The 18166-nt window shown below is 38.6% G+C and overlaps 1 protein-coding gene across 1 annotated transcript in view; it reads left to right on the top strand.

Annotated features, from left to right (window-relative positions):
• The window catches only part of LOC149534162 (protein KINASE OF THE OUTER CHLOROPLAST MEMBRANE 1-like), a 55976-nt gene extending 38081 nt beyond the window's left edge, over positions 1-17895 (top strand). Inside the window, exons 4-5 of the mRNA XM_089807798.1 lie at positions 14782-15255; positions 16783-17895. Of these exons, the coding sequence (XP_089663924.1) occupies positions 14782-15255; positions 16783-17740 (1432 nt within the window). The 3' untranslated portion in view covers positions 17741-17895. The remainder of the gene's footprint in view (positions 1-14781; positions 15256-16782) is intronic.
• The last annotated feature ends 271 nt before the right edge of the window (positions 17896-18166 follow it).

Below are 18166 nucleotides of genomic sequence, written 5' to 3'. Positions count from 1 at the left end.
TAAAAGAACGTATTTATCTGCGCCTCAACTAGTTAGAGGCCCTAGTGGAATATCTTGAATGATTATGCCATTTGCAGTACCTGAGAAGAGTTACATTGGAGTATCCTGAAAGTGAAGGCTATTGCAAGTGTTGTGTTTGAAAAGTTGCCTCTCTTATGACTGCTGGAAATCGAGCATTGTGAGAAATTGAAAAATTTGCCAACAGAGATTTGATGGCTGTCAAAGAATTGCCATGCTTAAGGAACGATGGCAGTGTTGAAGGAGCTCAGGGTTCGATAGTGCAAGGAGATTGCTAGTAGATCTCCAATGGTTGTTGAGGGATTGAATAAGAATATCAAGATTGATATTGCATGTTCAATTGGCCTTATAGAAAGTGTGAGACAATGGGATTGACGAAGAAAGAACGAGAATTTTCAAGGACAACTTAAATTATTAGGTTTCTACTTTCACCGCAATATTGTAGGAGATAATTGGTCAAGGGTAGTAGGAATTTGTCCATCTTTTGTTTTATTTTATGAACTAATAGGGGAAATACGTAGACACCTTACATTAGGAACAAAAGCCACGTCAAAAGGAGACTGTCATTAATATTATGAAAGAACATTTATGATAAAAGAAAAAGGTAAAAGTACCACAGTACAACCGAAATGCATATGGTGACTTGTGATTAATCACCCAATTGGAGTAGATAATACATAAGGAGGTAAGAATTTATCTATTTCATTGTGAAAATGCATATAAGTAAATATTGATTGAAAACTGCTTATGGAGTATATTTCAAATTGAGATGAGGAAATAATAGATTAAAATATATATTTTGAATATATGTATGTATTTCAATATTTATTTAAGTTAGATGTTTATCTATCTATAATTGGAATAATCTTATATAATTATGTGAAACTATTTATTATCCTTGAGCATTATTGTAGTTCCTCTCTCTTATTTTATTTTCAATATACTATAAGAGTTATGTGCTTTCATCATTTCCTTTGAGAATGTTATTGCAGGAAAAAGAGGGAGATTGAGATTTAGAGGGAGAGTGACATTTCATTAGAGGCAACCTTGAAAGAGAGGAAGCAGATAGAGAATATGATTTAGTCAACATTCACTAATTTTGATCATATTGATTCAGAGGGAGTAAACCATGTTGAGATGGATTTTTCAGTGATCAATAAATTGTAGCAGACAAGAGGACTATGGTTCATGAATATACCTCGTGACTATGTGATTTTAATGGGCCAACCCCCTGTGTACATCATGAGGAAGTGACGACTTTTAAATGATGCCACTTATATTTGCAGAAGTTATTGAAAGGTGAAGATCTTACAATAACTTAATTTTCTATTATGATGGATATCTTACGATGTCTATGTAGATCATGATAGATTATACTTTGCTTAGTGGATGTTAATATGGTAAGCATTATGAGAATGCGTGTGCACATACCTTATAAACATTAATGAGTACACGGTGAATGTTATTGATATTTTGGAAGGCCATTACACAAAGTACTTGGTGAATATCATGCGGCTTGATGTTTTGGAAGGCCATTACTCACATAGTACTTGGTGAATATCACGCGTCCTGATGTTATGGGAGGCCATTACTCATAGTATCTGGTGAATATCTTGCATTCTGGAAGGCCATTACTCAGAATATTTGGTGAATATCTTTGATATTCTGAGAGGTCAATACTCTTGATATCAGATGTGATATCAAACCTTATTTTGAATACTTGGTGAATAACATTGATATTTTGGGAGGCCAAAGCTCATAATATCAGATGAGATATCAAACAATTTTTTAGTATTTGGTGAATATCATATGTTGATATTTTGGGAGACCAATACTCTTGATATCAAAATTATGGATATCTTTGGATCAACAATATCCTTAATTTTGCTAACCTGATATTACTTTGAGGTAATATGTGTGTTTATGCTCCCTAGCTAAGAGGGAGTATTGATGTTTTGGTAGCTTTAGTAAGATAAACTAGTGAGCTCAAAGAGAAATTAATATGATGACAATGATGTATATATATACTGTCATTAAATTTTTCGTTATATTAATCATATTGATGAATAGACATGTCCCATGAAGGGACATGTCTGTTCTCTTGGTTTATTCCATACAAATACAAGGACACAACCGTTTGGAAAACACATACCAAATACATGGCAGTGCTTAGTACATTTGTAGCGATCTGATAAAACAACAAAGAGGATATGTGGGTCAAAAATGAGCATGGGATTTATGTTCCAAATCCTATCAGATGTTCATGAGCTCCTCTTATGGAACATCTTCTATTCACTTGGAGTGTCTGATGTAGGAGCATCCTTGGGCCATTGGTAATCTTGCATCAACAAAAAATATTTCTTTTTGGTTAATAGTTTGTTGTTCATTTGAATGATTTTCTTGTTGTTTTACTTTTAAGTTGTACTCGATCCATTTGGCTCATTTTCTTGTGTGATCCTTATGGCATGGTCTAGGCATCATGAATATCCTATGTCTAGCTTCGTATCTTATTCCAATTTTCTTGGATAAAGCTATCTTAAGATTGGTTCGGACGTATACTGGCTTTCTTGTTCTAACAATCAAGATGGCGAGTTGCGGCTTGCGATGAAGGTTCATGACATGCGATGCTTAATGACACATTGTTCTATGTTCATACATTTGATCAGCCCTCTTGTATGTTCATACCACATAATGTTTCTATTTGGGGTGGTTCTTATCGATTTGGGTCTTGGCCTATCTGTTTGTAATACGTTTCCTTTGTCTTGGAAATTAATGATTGGATAAGTTGACTTGTGGTTGACAATCCTATCTACAAGTAGGGTAGTAGTCCTTGTTTGGGGAGTGGTAGGTGGTAACAAATAGAAGGATAAGATTGGTAGAAGCAACTGGGGTAGCTTATGTCTGTTGAAGTATCATAATTTTGAGGAATGATTAGTTGTGAATGTATTTGCCTAGTTGCAGTTGTATATTGGCAATGGTGATGTCATATCTACATTTGCATGCCAACTTGATGATGATCCAAGTGATATTTCCTCCTTTGGTGTTCATTGCTTATTAGTTCGTCTGGGCATTTCCATTGTGGTTTGATTTTGTTACAAGGTTTGGCATCTCCTTTGGGGATTTTCTCTCCTTGACTGCGTCAATATCACTTCCCACTTATGTTCTAGTACGGGTAATGGCTGTTGGGAAGGTATGTTCTAACTTGTTCAGCTGGCAAGTCAAATATTCACATACATATTGCAGCACATTGTCCTCAAGACCCTTCCAAGAAAATCTCTCCCTTGTCTGCCGATATGTTTGGAAGAAACTTGGATGTTCAATTAGAGGGGTGTCATGTAGAGCTCTCATAATGTTATGCTTCAACTTAGATTGAGGTACAGTATATTCTATTTTTGTAATATATCAATATCTATCATCATGCACTTGGCCATCCTCTAAAACACAAGCAAAGAAATTCTTAGTATATTCGGTTAGCAATTGAGGTTTCCAATCAGCTGAAATCTCTGGAATTGAACAAAGAGAGAGTCTCGTGGAAAGTGCATCAAGAACCACATTCCTTTGATAAATTCCACATCATAGTCATAGGTCTACATCTTGCTTACTCATTTTTTGTTGTTCATTGAGATCCTTTTGTTCCAAAAAGTACTTCAAACTATTATGATGAGTCCTGACAATAATTTTTGCAACTACCAAATATTGCCTAAACTTAAACTTGAGAAATATGATGGAGGTCCTCTTAGATTGCATTTCTTTGTCATTAGCGGAATAGAACTTCTCGGCATCTCTGAGCTTCCCACTCTCAAACACAATAGGAAGCCTATCTTGCATTAAAATTGGTCCACCCTTTGTTTAGAAGCATCACACTCAATGATAAATGGCTTTGTAAAATCAGGAAGTACTAACACTGGGCATGTGCGCAAAATATATTTAAGTTTGTCAAATGTGATCTATGCCTTTGGAGACCATTAGAATGCCCCATTCTCAATAGGATCGGTCAAGGGAGAAGCTAACTCGGAGACACCTGGTACAAAACTCCTACAATAGCAACATAAATGCAAGAATCCTCTCAAATCAGATATGTTCTTAGGAGGCAATTAGTCCACAATTGCTTGTATTTTTTCCTAATGTACCTTTACCCCTTGAACTCTTAACACATGTTCCAAGTAAAGAATCTTAGACATTCCGAATTCACATTTTGAAGCTTTTGCAAATAATGACTATCTTTCCATGCTACTTAGTGCAACATCCAAATGCTGCAAATGTTCATTCCATCTATTGTGAATTAGTATGTCATCAAAGAATACTAATATATTTTTTCTCAACTATTCATGAAAACATATGTTTCATGCAAGATTGGGATGTTGTAGGTGCGTTTGTGAGGCCAAAGGGCATGACAAGTAGTTCAAAGTGCCCATAATGACAAAAAAAATGTTGTTTTGTGAATGTCATCTTCCCGCATGCTTATCTGATGATAGCCTAATTGTAAATCAATCTTAGAAAAGAACATCTAACCATGCAACTCATCCGAGAGCTCATCAATCCTGCGGTTGGGGTATCTATTCTTAATAGTCCTCTTGTTAAACACTCTTGATCTATACATACGCACAATGTTTCATCTTTTTTCTTGACCAGCACCATAGAAGAAACAAAGGACTGGAACTTGAGCGTATGTGTCCCATTTTTGGCAACTCTTTGATTATTTTCTCAATTTCCTTTTTGAAATGATGAGGATGCTTGTATGGTGTTATGATATGTAGTGTTCCGACTTGGCAATGTACACCAACCAATAGCACAATATAGAGACACCGAGATTAGTTGAATGCAAGCAAACCGTACGATATCAGGGAGGTAGGTATGTAGGCCGTACGATTTGAGATAGAGGACTGTACGGTGGAGTGGGAGATAATGGGTTGTACAGTGATGTGGGGTGTCTATGGGCTTACTTGTACGGTGAAGGGTGTACAGAGATGAGGCCGTACGACAGTCAAGGGAATGTTGTATGAGAGTCAAAAAGGAGGCCGTACGATAGTCCAAGGAAGGTCGTACGGTAGTCAGAATTGCGGTATGGTGTTTGATTTTGGGATGAGATGTATGGTGAGTATGGTTGAGGGGGTGCGTTGATAGCTGAAGGATGTGGCAAGAGTGGATGGTGTATGGAGGAAAGTGATGGATTGTGTTTGCTATGCTTGAGTATTTTATGCATCCACATAGGAAGACCACTTGTTAACAATTTGCAGATGATTACACATAGAGAAACAACAATAACACTTTGAATTTGCTAGATATAATGATAAATAAAATGTCGCTCCAATTTGCCAGATCTGAGCCAAACCATACAAACAAAATAGGGTGAGGTTAAATCCCATCGAAACCGAAAGAGACAAGTAGGGAAGGTATTTCATTTCCAAAATGGCGAACAACAGAGAACTCCAACAAGAATTCGCAGTACAGAGCAAATAATCTAAATTGCTTAAATAATGACTACATACGAGCCGTGCATAAATACCCGTCGAGGAAAAACTTTCTGAGGGTGTACAAAGATAGTCAACGACAACACAAACTACAAAAACAACAAAAATGGGTCTGAGATATATTAAATTAATTGGCCCATTAACAATAGTTTGATTAATGATTTATTTTATAACGGGAACATTACAGTCCTCCCCTCCCAAATTTTGTTTGCCCTCAAGCAAATGCAATGCTAGTGCTGAAGAATGTGCTCGCCCTCCCACGTCACTTCGTCCAACGCACCGAATATTCCTTCATCGTACGGTTCCGCACGGTCTTCTCTCGTACTTCGATGATCTTTGTTGGTTCCAATATGAGTTTTCCTTCTTCATTGAGCGGCGGAAGGTCGGTGGCCACCGTGACGTTCTGCCCCAGGTCCTTCAGGCATAAAACATGAAAGACGTTATGAATATGGCTCCCCTCTGGAAGTTCCTTCTCGTAAGTGACTTCACCAATGCGAGGAACTACACGATAGGGGCCATAAAATCGTGGCTTCAGTATTTCTTTTCCCTTTTCCTTCAATGAGGACTGTTGATATGGCTAGAGCTTGAGATAGACCAAGTCCCCTACTTCAAAAATGCTCTCCATTCGGTGTCTGTCAGCGTACATTTTCTGTTGATTTTGTGCCCGTTGTAAGTTTTCCTTCAGGCATCTGAGGATTCTTGTCCCTCTTGAAGCCAATCCCTCGCCCTCGATGCGCGACTGTCACCTAGAACTGTGTCAATGAAAGAAAGGGGTTCGTACCCGTATAGAGCTTTGAATGGTGTCATTTCGATGGACATGTGGTATGTGGTATTGTAACAATATTCTCCTAGGTGTATTGTAATGTAGTTCCAGAGGTAACCTTCGAGCCACTTGTTCACAATCTCCATCTATCTGTTTATCTGAGGGTGATAACTAGTGCTTGGTGACAATTTTGTTCCTGCCAGTCGAATAGTTCTATCCAGAAGATACTGATAAATTGTCCATTCTGATCACTGACAATGTTTCGAGGTAACTTGTGCAGATGAAAAACTTATCTGAAAAATAGATCGGCTACCTATGCGGCTTGAAAGTTCGAGGAGATAGCGAAGAAATGTGCGTACTTGGTCAGTCTATCAACCATTACATAAATACAATTTTTTCCATTCACTTTGGGAAGTCCAGCAATGAAATCCATCTAGATACTTTCCCACTTCTGTTCTCGAATTGGTGGTTACAGTAACCCGACTGGTAGAGAATGTTCGGATTTGTTCTGCTGGCAGACCGCACACTCTCTTACATACTGCAATACGTCTCCTTTAAAGACCCTTCCATGAAAACCTCTCCTCGAGACATCTGTAGGTTTTGAGGAAGCTCGGGTGTCCGACCAAGGGTGAGTCGTGGACTTCCTTCAAGATTTTCTATTTCAATTTGGATTCCAGCTCTAAAAATATCCGATTCTTATAGTAAATGATGTCATCCACCACTTTGTACTGATCATCCTAGGTGTTGCCATCCATTAGTTCATAGGCAAATGTGTTTTTGGAATAGCACTATAAGTATATGGTTACTTATCTCATATATGTGTCCTACCTGCCGAATCTTCTTCTATAAGTATATCATTACTTTACTAAGTATTATAAGTATATCATTACTTTACTAAGTATTATAAGTAACATTACTTTATTGAGTATTATAAGTAACAATTTTTTAGCCAAGTAGGATCGTCCAGTTTCCTTAGGCCCTATCAATAAAATTCGATTCGAAAAGGACGGTGCTGGGTAGAGTGGGTAAAATCTAATGTGGTCATATAAGAATGAGCGCGTCCTTGCGGTTAAGATAATGACTTTGAGCATGGCACACTTCCCTAGTGTGACGGGTGGTGTATACAATGCCCGAGAACGAATTCACCGTTGTATGGCTGACCGGCGATAATTAATAGTTGAAAAAAAGAATGTGTCGGAGTGAAGAGAGGTTTACTCCAATTCAGCTAAATTGGGCAAATTTTTCACTTTTTTTATGGTGGACCTTACTTATAATTATGGAACCAAGTGCTTGAAGAAAAAAAAAAGAGCTCTCCTCAAATAGGATTTGAACCTACGACCAATCGGTTAACAGCCGACATATTCTACCAACAAATGTGCTTTCCAGTCAGCTGAAATCTGGGTCAGTAACTAGATAGCGGGTTTCTTGGACAAAGCATCTGCAACTACATTGTTCTTTCCTTTCACATATTCAATGTCAAAATCAAAAGCTTGCACCTTGCTTACCCATTTTTGTTGCCACTCGTTAAAGTCCCGTTGCTCTAGAAAAAATCTCAGACTATTGTGATCCGTATGAACAACAAACTTGGCACCCTCCAGATACTGCCTAAACTTGGTTAGTGCATGTACAATGGCCAACATCTCTTTGTCATAAATGGAATATAAGCGTTCTATTTGCATAAGCTTCTTGCTCTCATAGGCTATGGGGTGTCTGTCTTGCATCAGTACTGCGCCAATGCCTTCTTCGGATGCATTGCACTCCAGAATGAAAGGTCGAGCGAAATCAAGCAATGCAAGTACGGGACAAGTACTCATTGCTTCTTTTAGCTTATTAAAAGTGAGTTGTGCTTTTTTATTCCACTGGAAGGAACCCTTTCTTGTTAGATTTGTTAATGGAGCGCTGAGTTGAGAGAATCTTTTTACAAACCTTAAGTAATAATTGCACAATCCAAAAAATCCTCGCAACTCTGTGAGTGATTTCAAGGGAGACCAATCAAGGATAGCCTGAATCTTTGCCTAATGGACTTGAACTCCATATTTACTGACAACATGCCCCAAGTACAATATTTTCGTCGTACCAAATTCACACTTGGATCGCTTGGCGAACAAGGATTGATCCTTCATGATCTATAGGACTTCGTCCAAATGCTTCAGGTGCTCTTCCCATGTCCTGCTATAAATAAGAATATCATCAAAAAAATACTAGTGAGTACTTATGCAATTGTTTGTTGAAGATGCGATTCATGTACGATTGGAATGTAGCAGGTGCATTTGTCAATCCGAACGGCATGACCATGAACTCATAATGCCCGTGGTGACAATGAAAGGCCATTTTTCCACGTCTTCCTTCCTCATGCGGATCTTATGGTAGCTGGAATGGAGATTTATTGTTTTTTTGTTCAACCCACGGTAGTCCACACACATGCACATCGCCCCATCCTTTTTAACCAATGCCACTAATGACGCAAAGGGGCTAGAACTGGGACGAATCCATCCTTTCTCCAGTAGTTCCTAAATAGTCTTTTCGATCTCATCTTTGAATTTCTTGGGATGGCGGTAGGGTGTGGTTATGATCGGCTTGGCTCCAGCTTCCAACTCGGTAGTATGTTTAAACCCTCGGTGAGGCTGTATACCAGGAGGAATGTCAACAAAAACTTTATCGTGTTCACTCAAAATATTTTGGAGATCATCATCTTGGGGAGGTATCTGTTGCCCTTTTATAGGTTCCGCTGAGACAACAATGTATAGCCCACGCAACATCATCATGCCAAAAAATTGCCCCCATCCGATGTGCAGAAACTTCCTTTGGACCTTCATTTGCCATTCTGCGGAGAACAACCTTCTTTCCATCCACAACAAAAGTGAAGTCCATCTGTTTGAAGCTCTGAGTGTATTCATCAAGTGTCTCCATCCACTGTATGCCTAGAATAACTTCCATATCGTCAAGGTCCACTATGAAGAAATCCTCGGTCATTGTGTGATTCGCCATTGTGATACTTAGCTGAAGAACAAGGTGTGTGCAGGGCAGTAGAGTCCCTTCGGCAACCTTGACCTGAAATCCTGCGTGCGTCTTCATAGATAGACCTCTTCGTTTCACTAGAGAGGAGTTTATGAAGTTTAGAGTAGCTTCGCTATTAGGCATCACCACAACCCTTTGTCCTTGAAGGGTTCCCCGTACACAAAACACTGTGCACCTCGGGCTACCGGCTAGGGCAATAGTTCTTCCGCTCCGTACTAGTGCTGAAATTCTTTTCGTACGGTTCAAACCAACCATTTTGGTGCCCTCGTGGGGTTGGCTGTCTTCTGTGGGTATATCTTCCTGTTTGTCCTCATCATCGGACACGACCTCAATGTAGTGGATCTTTCCTTTCCCGAGGCATCTGTGTCCAAGTTCCCATGGTCCTTTGTAGTTGAAACACAGTTTCTTCCTTCAGAACTCTTGTTTGGTAGCTTTGTCCAACGATGGCTTCCTCAGCGAAGGTTTATTATCTTTGCCCCTCGGAAACATTGGCGGTTTGGAATGTAACCCCGAGAGGATGATGCCGACGATGATGCCATACTCTGTGCTTTTTTAATGGCCTTCGACAGGGTGGCAGGATTAAACCCCTTTACCCAACTATTTAGTGGTTCTGTCAGCCCGTCCATGAAGAGCACTATCCCTCTTCTTTCAAAAATGTCTGCGACCAAAACAAAGAGTTTCTAAAATTCCGCAATGTATTGGTCAACTGATCTAGTTTGCCTTAGCTATGCCAAATCTTTGAAATTGAGTTTCGGATTTTTACCATCAAATTGATCTATCAATCTCTCAATGAACTTGCATAGGTATTTATTTGATCATGCCCTAGTGTGATGGTGTCGTGATGCCACCATTCATGCGCAACTCCCTCCAAGTGTAATGTCGCAAATTTAATTGCTTCTTCCGACATAGGATTCAACTGGAAGTAAGTATTGACCTTCATTACCCATGGTTTTGCAGATATGGATCTGGATCTGTCAAATGGAGACAAATTTACTTTACTCAACTTCCTCCTGAGATCATCGTTAAAATATCCTCGGTTTTCGCCTTCGGAATATCTTATTCTCAAATCTGTGTAGTCTCTATAAGATATATCTTCCTCAAAATTTGCATTCTTCCAATCCTCTCTCAATTGTTCTTGAACCTCCTCAAAAGTTGGTTGCTTCCATCCCTAGGGTGCCTCCGTTTGTGGGGGAAAAGACGACATGGACAGTATCATTGAGCTGCGCCTAATTCCTTGTAAGTTCTCTTAGTAGTGCCACGAGTTCGATTGTTGTGGGTTTTGGTTCTGCTGCCATTCTATCAACCAAATGGGTTCTCCTCCTCTTCCGACTATAAACTCTCATTCATTGTTCACAGGTTGGCAGGATCAAAGCTTTGATACCACTATAGTGTTCCGACCTGGCAATGTACAACAACCAATAGCACGCTGTACGATCTAAGATAGAGGACCGTACAGTGGAGTGGGAGATAATGGGTCGTACGGTGATGTGGGGTGTCTGTGGGCTTACTTGTACGATGAAGGGTGTACGGAGATGAGGCCGTACGATAGTCAAGGGAAGGCTGTAGGCTGTACGACAGTCAAGGGAACGCTGGACGAGAGTCAAAAGGGAGGGTGTACAATAGTCCAAGGGAGGCTGTATGGTAGTTAGAATTGTAGTATGGTGGTTGGTTTTGGGATGAGATGTATGGTGAGTACGGCTGAGGGGGTGACTTGATAGGTGAAGGATGTGGCAAGAGTGGATGGTGTATGGAGGAAAGTGACGGACTGTGTTCGCTACGCCTAAGTATTTTATGCATCCACATAGGAAGACCACTTGTTAACAATTTGCAGATGATTACACATAGAGAAACAATAATAACACTTCAAATTTGCCAAATATAATGATAGATAAAATGCCGCTCCAATTTGCCAGCTCTGAGCCAAACCATACAAATGGAATAGGGTGAGGTTGAATCCCACCGAAACCGAAAGAGCCAAGTAGGGAAGGTCTTTCACTTCCGAAATGGCGAAGAATGGAGAACTCCAATAGGAATTTGCAGTATAGAGAAAATAATCCAAATTGCCTACCTAATAACTACCTACGAGCTATGCTTAAATACCCGTAGGGGAAAAACTTTCTGAGGGTGTACAAAGATAGCTGATGGCAACACAAACTACAGAAACAAAACAAAAATGGGTCCGAGATATATTAAATCAATCAGCCCATTAACAATAGTTTGATTAATGATTTATTTTATAACCGGAACATTACATGACAACTGGTTTTGAACCTTGTTCTAACTCCATCATGTGTTAAAACCCTCTATCAAGTGGACACCCAAGAGGAATAGCCCCAAACACTGCACCGTGTTTATTTAACACAGTTTGGATATCAGCATGGTATGAAGATTCATTATCTATGGTAGACTTATTGGAAACAAAGCAATGGGCTGCCCATTCCACATCGTTATGTCTAAACTCTAAAGAAAGCTTCCATTCTTCTAGTTGAAACTATTTGTGGAGAACTGTTTGCCATAACTTTTAGTCTTGTTTTCTCACCCTCAACCATAAAATCCAATTGCATCTATTTGAAGCCCTGAACATATCTATCTAAGGACTCAATCCATTGAAGTCTCGAAATTGCATCAACATTGCTTAGACAAAGAACATAGAAATCACCTGTCAATGTGTAGTCCCCAATTTGAATTTTCAATTGTGGTATAACATGGTTACAACTCAGGGGAAAACCATCTGCAACAATGACATTAAATCCAGGAAACTCTTCTGCTTGAAGTCCGCCTCTACTGCCTAGAGCCTCATCAATGAAATTATGTGTAGTACTGTTGTACACTAAACATACCATTCACTGCCTCTTTAGAACTCCTTTCAGCTGGAAAGGTCTATTTCGAGGAATTCCAGATAGAGTGGTAATGTGTGGGATCTCTCTAACAGTAGCATCCTCCAGTTTTATCTGTTGAGACTGATTTTCCTGAGTGTCATCTTCCTCAAAGTTGTCCTCTGGCTCATCCTGATCCTCCTCTTCTGAATGTACTTCAACCAAGTGCAGCTTTCCTTTTTCAAGGCAGCAGTGTCTGGGTTCCCAACGTTATCCAACAGGAGAAACACAATTTCTTTCTTCTAAATTCGTTTCATGTTTCTTGATCAGCTTTTGAAGGTGCATTTTTTGGCTGATTGAAACTTGTGTTTCTTTTCTGATATGGCCCCTTTTTATTAGATTTCCAAGGGCTGAAATATTTCTTCTGAGGTTGATAGGGTGTTGTAGTTTCTAAATCCATTACTAGTCCAATAGCATCATCTAAAGAACTGGGCCTATGAAATTTAATCAATCCTTTGAATTTGTTAACATTGTGACTCTTTTTTGAGGCATATCAGGAGCCATCACTGATTTGTTTGGAATTCATCAATGTATGATTCTAGTTATTCCGCTTGTTTCAACTTTAGCTAATTCTCTATAATTGACCTCTATATCCTTCCGGTCAAAAACGTGTAATCGACCTATAAACAAATTCTTTATAAGATTGAACCATAATATGATCCTGGGAAATGAAACCATGGTGCCACCAATCATATGCTATCAGCTTCCGAATGCATGGTAGCAAACTGTATTGCCTTTTCCTCTTCCATGGGCTTGGGAGCCAAGTATCCAACTTATGAACCCATGATCTTGTTGATAATTCTCCGGTTCCATCAAAAGTTAGAATATTTTATTTCGTTCATGGCATCTTTGTAGTCTATTGGTTGGAAGCCCTGTCTAACTGGCCCTCTAGACCTCTTGTCTTGCTCTTCTAGATGATTCCTGCCACTGGATCATGAACTGATTTAAATTCATCAGCTGTCTTACATTAGCTGGAAGCTGCATATATTCATCTTGAGCCACCATAATATCATCACTGTGTGTGTTTCTTCTACCTCAACCTCAGGAATTGGTTCTCTTTCAACTGCACAAGGTTAAAAAGTGGGACTCAGTGGTCGATCAGGCCTCGTATCTGTTTGTTCTGAGAATGTCAGAGGCTGCTCTGTCTTGGTTCTCATGTCCGACCTCATTTCTGCTGTGTTGACTATTGGACCTCCCTTACCTCGAACGTCCAACTCTCATTTGTCCTATGGCTGTGATCACATAATCCTAGAATTGTTGCATTATTTGTTGTTGTTGAGCAAAAGCTATCAGAAAATCATTTAGTTGATTATTCAGTTCCCTTTGTGGGCTGCCATCTCTTATTTCACCCATTTCGGTTCATCTAGGTTAATCTCAGCATCCTCTTGTTTCCCTGACCTGATTCTCGTGTTATATGTGTGGTTCCATCCCTTTAGGATACATAGAACCACTTATACGACCATGCATTTGATCAGGAACCAAAAAGCAACACAAATTCTGACATGCAATGGACAATTCTTGACATGCCGTAAAAAGAAATCCTGCAAGTTAAGTACTGACAAGCTGATAGGGGTTGTAGTTCTAATACTACTGAAATGACCTTTTGCTTGGGCTATTCCCAAGGAATACCAGAATTTCCAATTTTATTGAAAGAAGTTGAGTTAGAGCAATAACAGATGGGATAACAATATCTATACTCACAGAAAATTCACAAAATGAATGAAATAGATAACGGAATCCTTTGAGAGAATCTATTACATTCTCAGACTTGTAAGTATTTGTTTCCAAACTGTTACATACCAGAATTACTGAGCCGTACTGTTAATCCACAAACTTTCTCAGATTTTAACTGGTCTTCAGAATCACCACTTTTGGAGTTGGAAGCTTCGTGTAATTAAACTATGATCTGCTGTAACAAAGCTCAGATTGTTAATTTGTGCTGGAGCTACGTCCAGAATGACTTCTGTCACAGAGTGTCCGTCTTGGAGCAGACTTGCAGTTCGTAGAGAGATAAAAACATATAATAGCAGAATGCCTTCCACAATAAACTTATCCTTGCCTTATACCCCATCGATGCATAAACATCAGAGAAGCAAGGCATTTTTGCTTAAAATAACAATGGGTTGATTTACATGATTGTATTCCTTTCTTGGAGACGAAGGCAAAGTTATCTTCAATCTGACCCACACAAAGGCGCTAAGGTGGCAGTGATGTCATAACTTAAGTGGCCGCAACATTTAAACAAAATAAATCATTAAATCCCTTTTGTACTTAAGCTAATTATTCATCCATTGCCTTAGTAATCGATTAATATATAGCCTTAAGGAATGAAATATGCTAGACACTTTATCTTCACTAATCCTCAACAAGAAGGGGACATTAAAGAACTACATCTTGAACAAGGATGAAGCCCGGCTGGTCTTTAAATCATCTTTTCTAAAAACTTTTCTGAGAAAAATCATATTCATAATTTTTTCTAAACACATTTGTTGTACAACAATGATCTATCCCGGGGAAGGAAACATTGATGTGTAATATGGATCTTGAAAATGACTATTGTATGACTTTTATATCTCCTAAATGTAAGCAGGATAAGGTTTGCTCAGTCATAACTTTGTCCCTCCTTTGTTTACAGGTATGGTGTGGATGTGGCACAGGGTGTGATGGAGCTTCATTCTCAAGGGATCCTAGTTCTTAATCTTAAGCCTTTCAATTTCCTATGTGATGAACAAGATCAAGCAGTTGCAGGAGATTTTGGAATTCCAATGCTACTTCAGGGAATCCCATTGTCAAATTCTGATTTGACACTAAGATTAGGCACACCAAATTATATGGCACCTGAACAATGGGGAGCAGATGTAAGAGGTCCAGTTACGTATGAAACAGATAGCTGGGGATTTGGCTGTAGCATTATAGAGATGTTCACAGGTATCATGCCTTGGTATGCAAAATCAGCAGAGGAAATTTATACTGCAGTAGTTATAAGACGTGAAAAGCCAAAAATTCCCAGTGGATTGCCTTGTGCCATTGAATGTGTTGTCAAAGGTTGCTTTGAATACGATTTTCGAAGTCGGCCATCATTTGCAGATATTCTTTTTGCTTTGAAAAAGTAAGTGATTCTTGTAAGCTTTGCACGAATTTATCAATTTTCCCTGTATTTGCATTTTTATTCATCAATTTGATAAATGTTTTCTTTCCTCATATGAGTGAGGAATCACAGGCGTTTGAAACCATCCGAGTGACTCCTTTTTCCTAAATGTGGTTGAAAAGGTTATTATATAATATTTATAATTTCATTATATTATACATCATAGTTGCATGGAGACGGGGGTACTAGGGTACTTTAGGTACAGGCACGGGTACGGGTATGGCAATTTTCCAAAACAGGGGACGGGAGTATGGGTACGTCAATTTTTTTATTATAATTTTAATATTTTATACGAAACCTAAAAATATGAGTCATGACATTTAGAGTTTTTAAGAACAGTGTTATGTTTGCAGATGTGTAAGTTTTCACTGTTTCAGTTTCAAATTTACAATATGTTTGAAAGAATAAATATGCTATATGAAAATTTTAAAAATTAAAATATTATATGTTTTGAATCTCAATGCATAATAGCGAAGGAAGAGTTTAAATATGAACAAAAAGATCATAAATCATTTAACAACATATTGCAAATGATAAATATATAACTTCTAACCTGAATAGTGATGAAGTTTAGCAGTTTACTCTTCAGTGCTAATCAACTGTCAATATTGTATCATAGTTTAAAACTGATTACATATTAAATTATGCTTCACAAGCAGCAAGCCGTTAAACAAACAAAAATAGAGCATGGAGAAAATTTTACTGTTTTGCCTACAAAATAATTAACAAGTGGTGACATGGCATTCTCCCATGCAGGGTACGTACCCAAGCAAGTACCCGGTACAGGGTACGTGTCCCAGGGGTCTGGGTATGTGTACCCGTGCAACCATTTAATATTTTTCACCACATTGGACTGACTTTGGGGAGAAAACTACTTATGGACAGTAGACTTGAATTTATGTTTACATTAAAAAAGTGAACATTTGTTAAGGAATGTCAGATTAGTACGAGATTGTACATGGTTCTACGTTAGGAATGTTCTACCTAAACTCAGGAAACAACAAAATTAGCCACAATTTTCAATTGTCTGAAGTAAAATGATTTTTAGAGAAGACCTTGGTATTAGATAGAGATATGTTTTCACTGGTGTCTTTTATCTGTCTTGTCCATGTGTTATGTATCTGCACCTTTAGAAATCAACAGTTAGAGCATTGGTTATATACAAAGCTACAAGTCGTCAGTCTAAAAGGCATGGAACTTGTTTATTTTGTCCTTTTCTACTGAGCATTAGTTAGTCTAAACGAAAATCAACCTTTGATTTTGCTCCTTGCTTGCTTTGGTTAGTAGAAAATAAGAACACCTTAATCATATCTGGATTATCATTTTTTGCACTTAGAATACTAAGATAATATTTGACAACTTTAAGAATGCATCTGTTCTTCTAGTTTTTGTATTTTTTTCACATGGATTCCTGACATGCATTTAACTGACAAGTTTTGTATCTGATGCATCTTTTCGTGGATTTTAAATTTCTATAAATTGGAACAGCCCAAATGCAACTTTTGGAAACAGTGGATGGATATGTGCTAGAGACAAGTTAGAGGGAAAAGGAACCAATTTGCAGAAGTGCAACTGGTTTTTTTTGAAGGAAAAGCTTCAAGTTGGGGATTATGTGCGGTCAAGAAAGGTTGCCAGTTTGATCAAATCTGGGGACATGAGCACTGTGGAAGGGAGAATAGTTGGAATGGATGGTGATATGCATATCCTTGTGGGCGTAAATGGCTTCAACGACCCCTTGAGGATACATGCCTGTAATTTAGAGAGAGTTTCTTTAGGTTTTTCTGCTGGAGATTGGGTTCAACTACATGAGTCAAGCTTGCAGGGTTTAAGTTCTGGGAATAAACAATCTCCAGTGGGTATTTTACACTCAATAAGCCGTGATGGGAAAGTTGAAGTGGCTTTTCTAGGTCTTGAGACACTTTGGAGAGGAAATTGTTCTGAACTCCAGATGGCTGATTCGTTTTCTGTTGGGCAGTTTGTGAGAATTAAAGTTGCTATTTCATCTCCTAGATTTCAGTGGCCTCGGAAGGAGAATGCATGGGACACAGGCAGGATTTCATGGATTTTTCCAAATGGGTGTCTTCTTGTGAAGTTTCCTGGGCGTCTGTTTGGAAATGTACCTTGCTTGGCAGATCCAGCTGAAGTAGAACTTGTAGAATTCCATACTTGTGTTAGTACGATGGAAAAGTTTCAGCATCTGAAAGCTGTGCATTGGGCTGTGCAACCTATGATCTTTACTTTGGGTTTCTTGGCTGTGCTTAAACTCGGGATGCTTGTGGGAAGTATTGGTTCCAAAGTAGTGGGAAGAAAGAAAAAACAGGGAGGTCAAAAGTCTCTGGATGCCCAAACTGCAGGACAGGATCCTAATAATCCTGGTAATACTCGCTGGCATCCACCTTCAGTGGCTAAAATTTTTTTCAAAGAAGGGGTGACTACAGCGCGGTAGCTAAGGATTGCTTTCTCTATTTACACTTTTGTTTTTGAACATTGTAAACTTCTATTGTGGAGATATTTACATTGTACATAATCATCTGTAAAGCCATTTAAAAATATGTATCCTATTAAAACTTAATGTGCAATCTAACCATTGTTTCTGCTGTATATTTATATTAATATATTCTTGTCTGAAGATAAGGGACATATGACAAATGTTTTTTAGAGGCTATGACACTTGACACTCTGAAGCAAGTGGATATCTTGTTTCTTTACCTGTATGAATCGAGTGTTGCTCATTTTATCATTCAATCAACACCATCCTCGTCAGGTTATGTGTGATCAACAGTTCCTTATTCAATCAATTCCCTTTTCCTGGAACAACTTCATAGATTCTTCTTCTTGTTTACAAAGTCTACCTAATGTACAAATAACATAT

This window comes from Cupressus sempervirens, chromosome 10 (genome assembly GCF_028749045.1).
Source record: "Cupressus sempervirens isolate cs-2001-9-10 chromosome 10, ASM2874904v1, whole genome shotgun sequence".
NCBI classification, from domain to species: domain Eukaryota; kingdom Viridiplantae; phylum Streptophyta; class Pinopsida; order Cupressales; family Cupressaceae; genus Cupressus; species Cupressus sempervirens.
The sequence above is the reverse complement of the archived record's forward strand: the minus strand, read 5'-3'. Positions and strand labels throughout refer to the sequence as shown.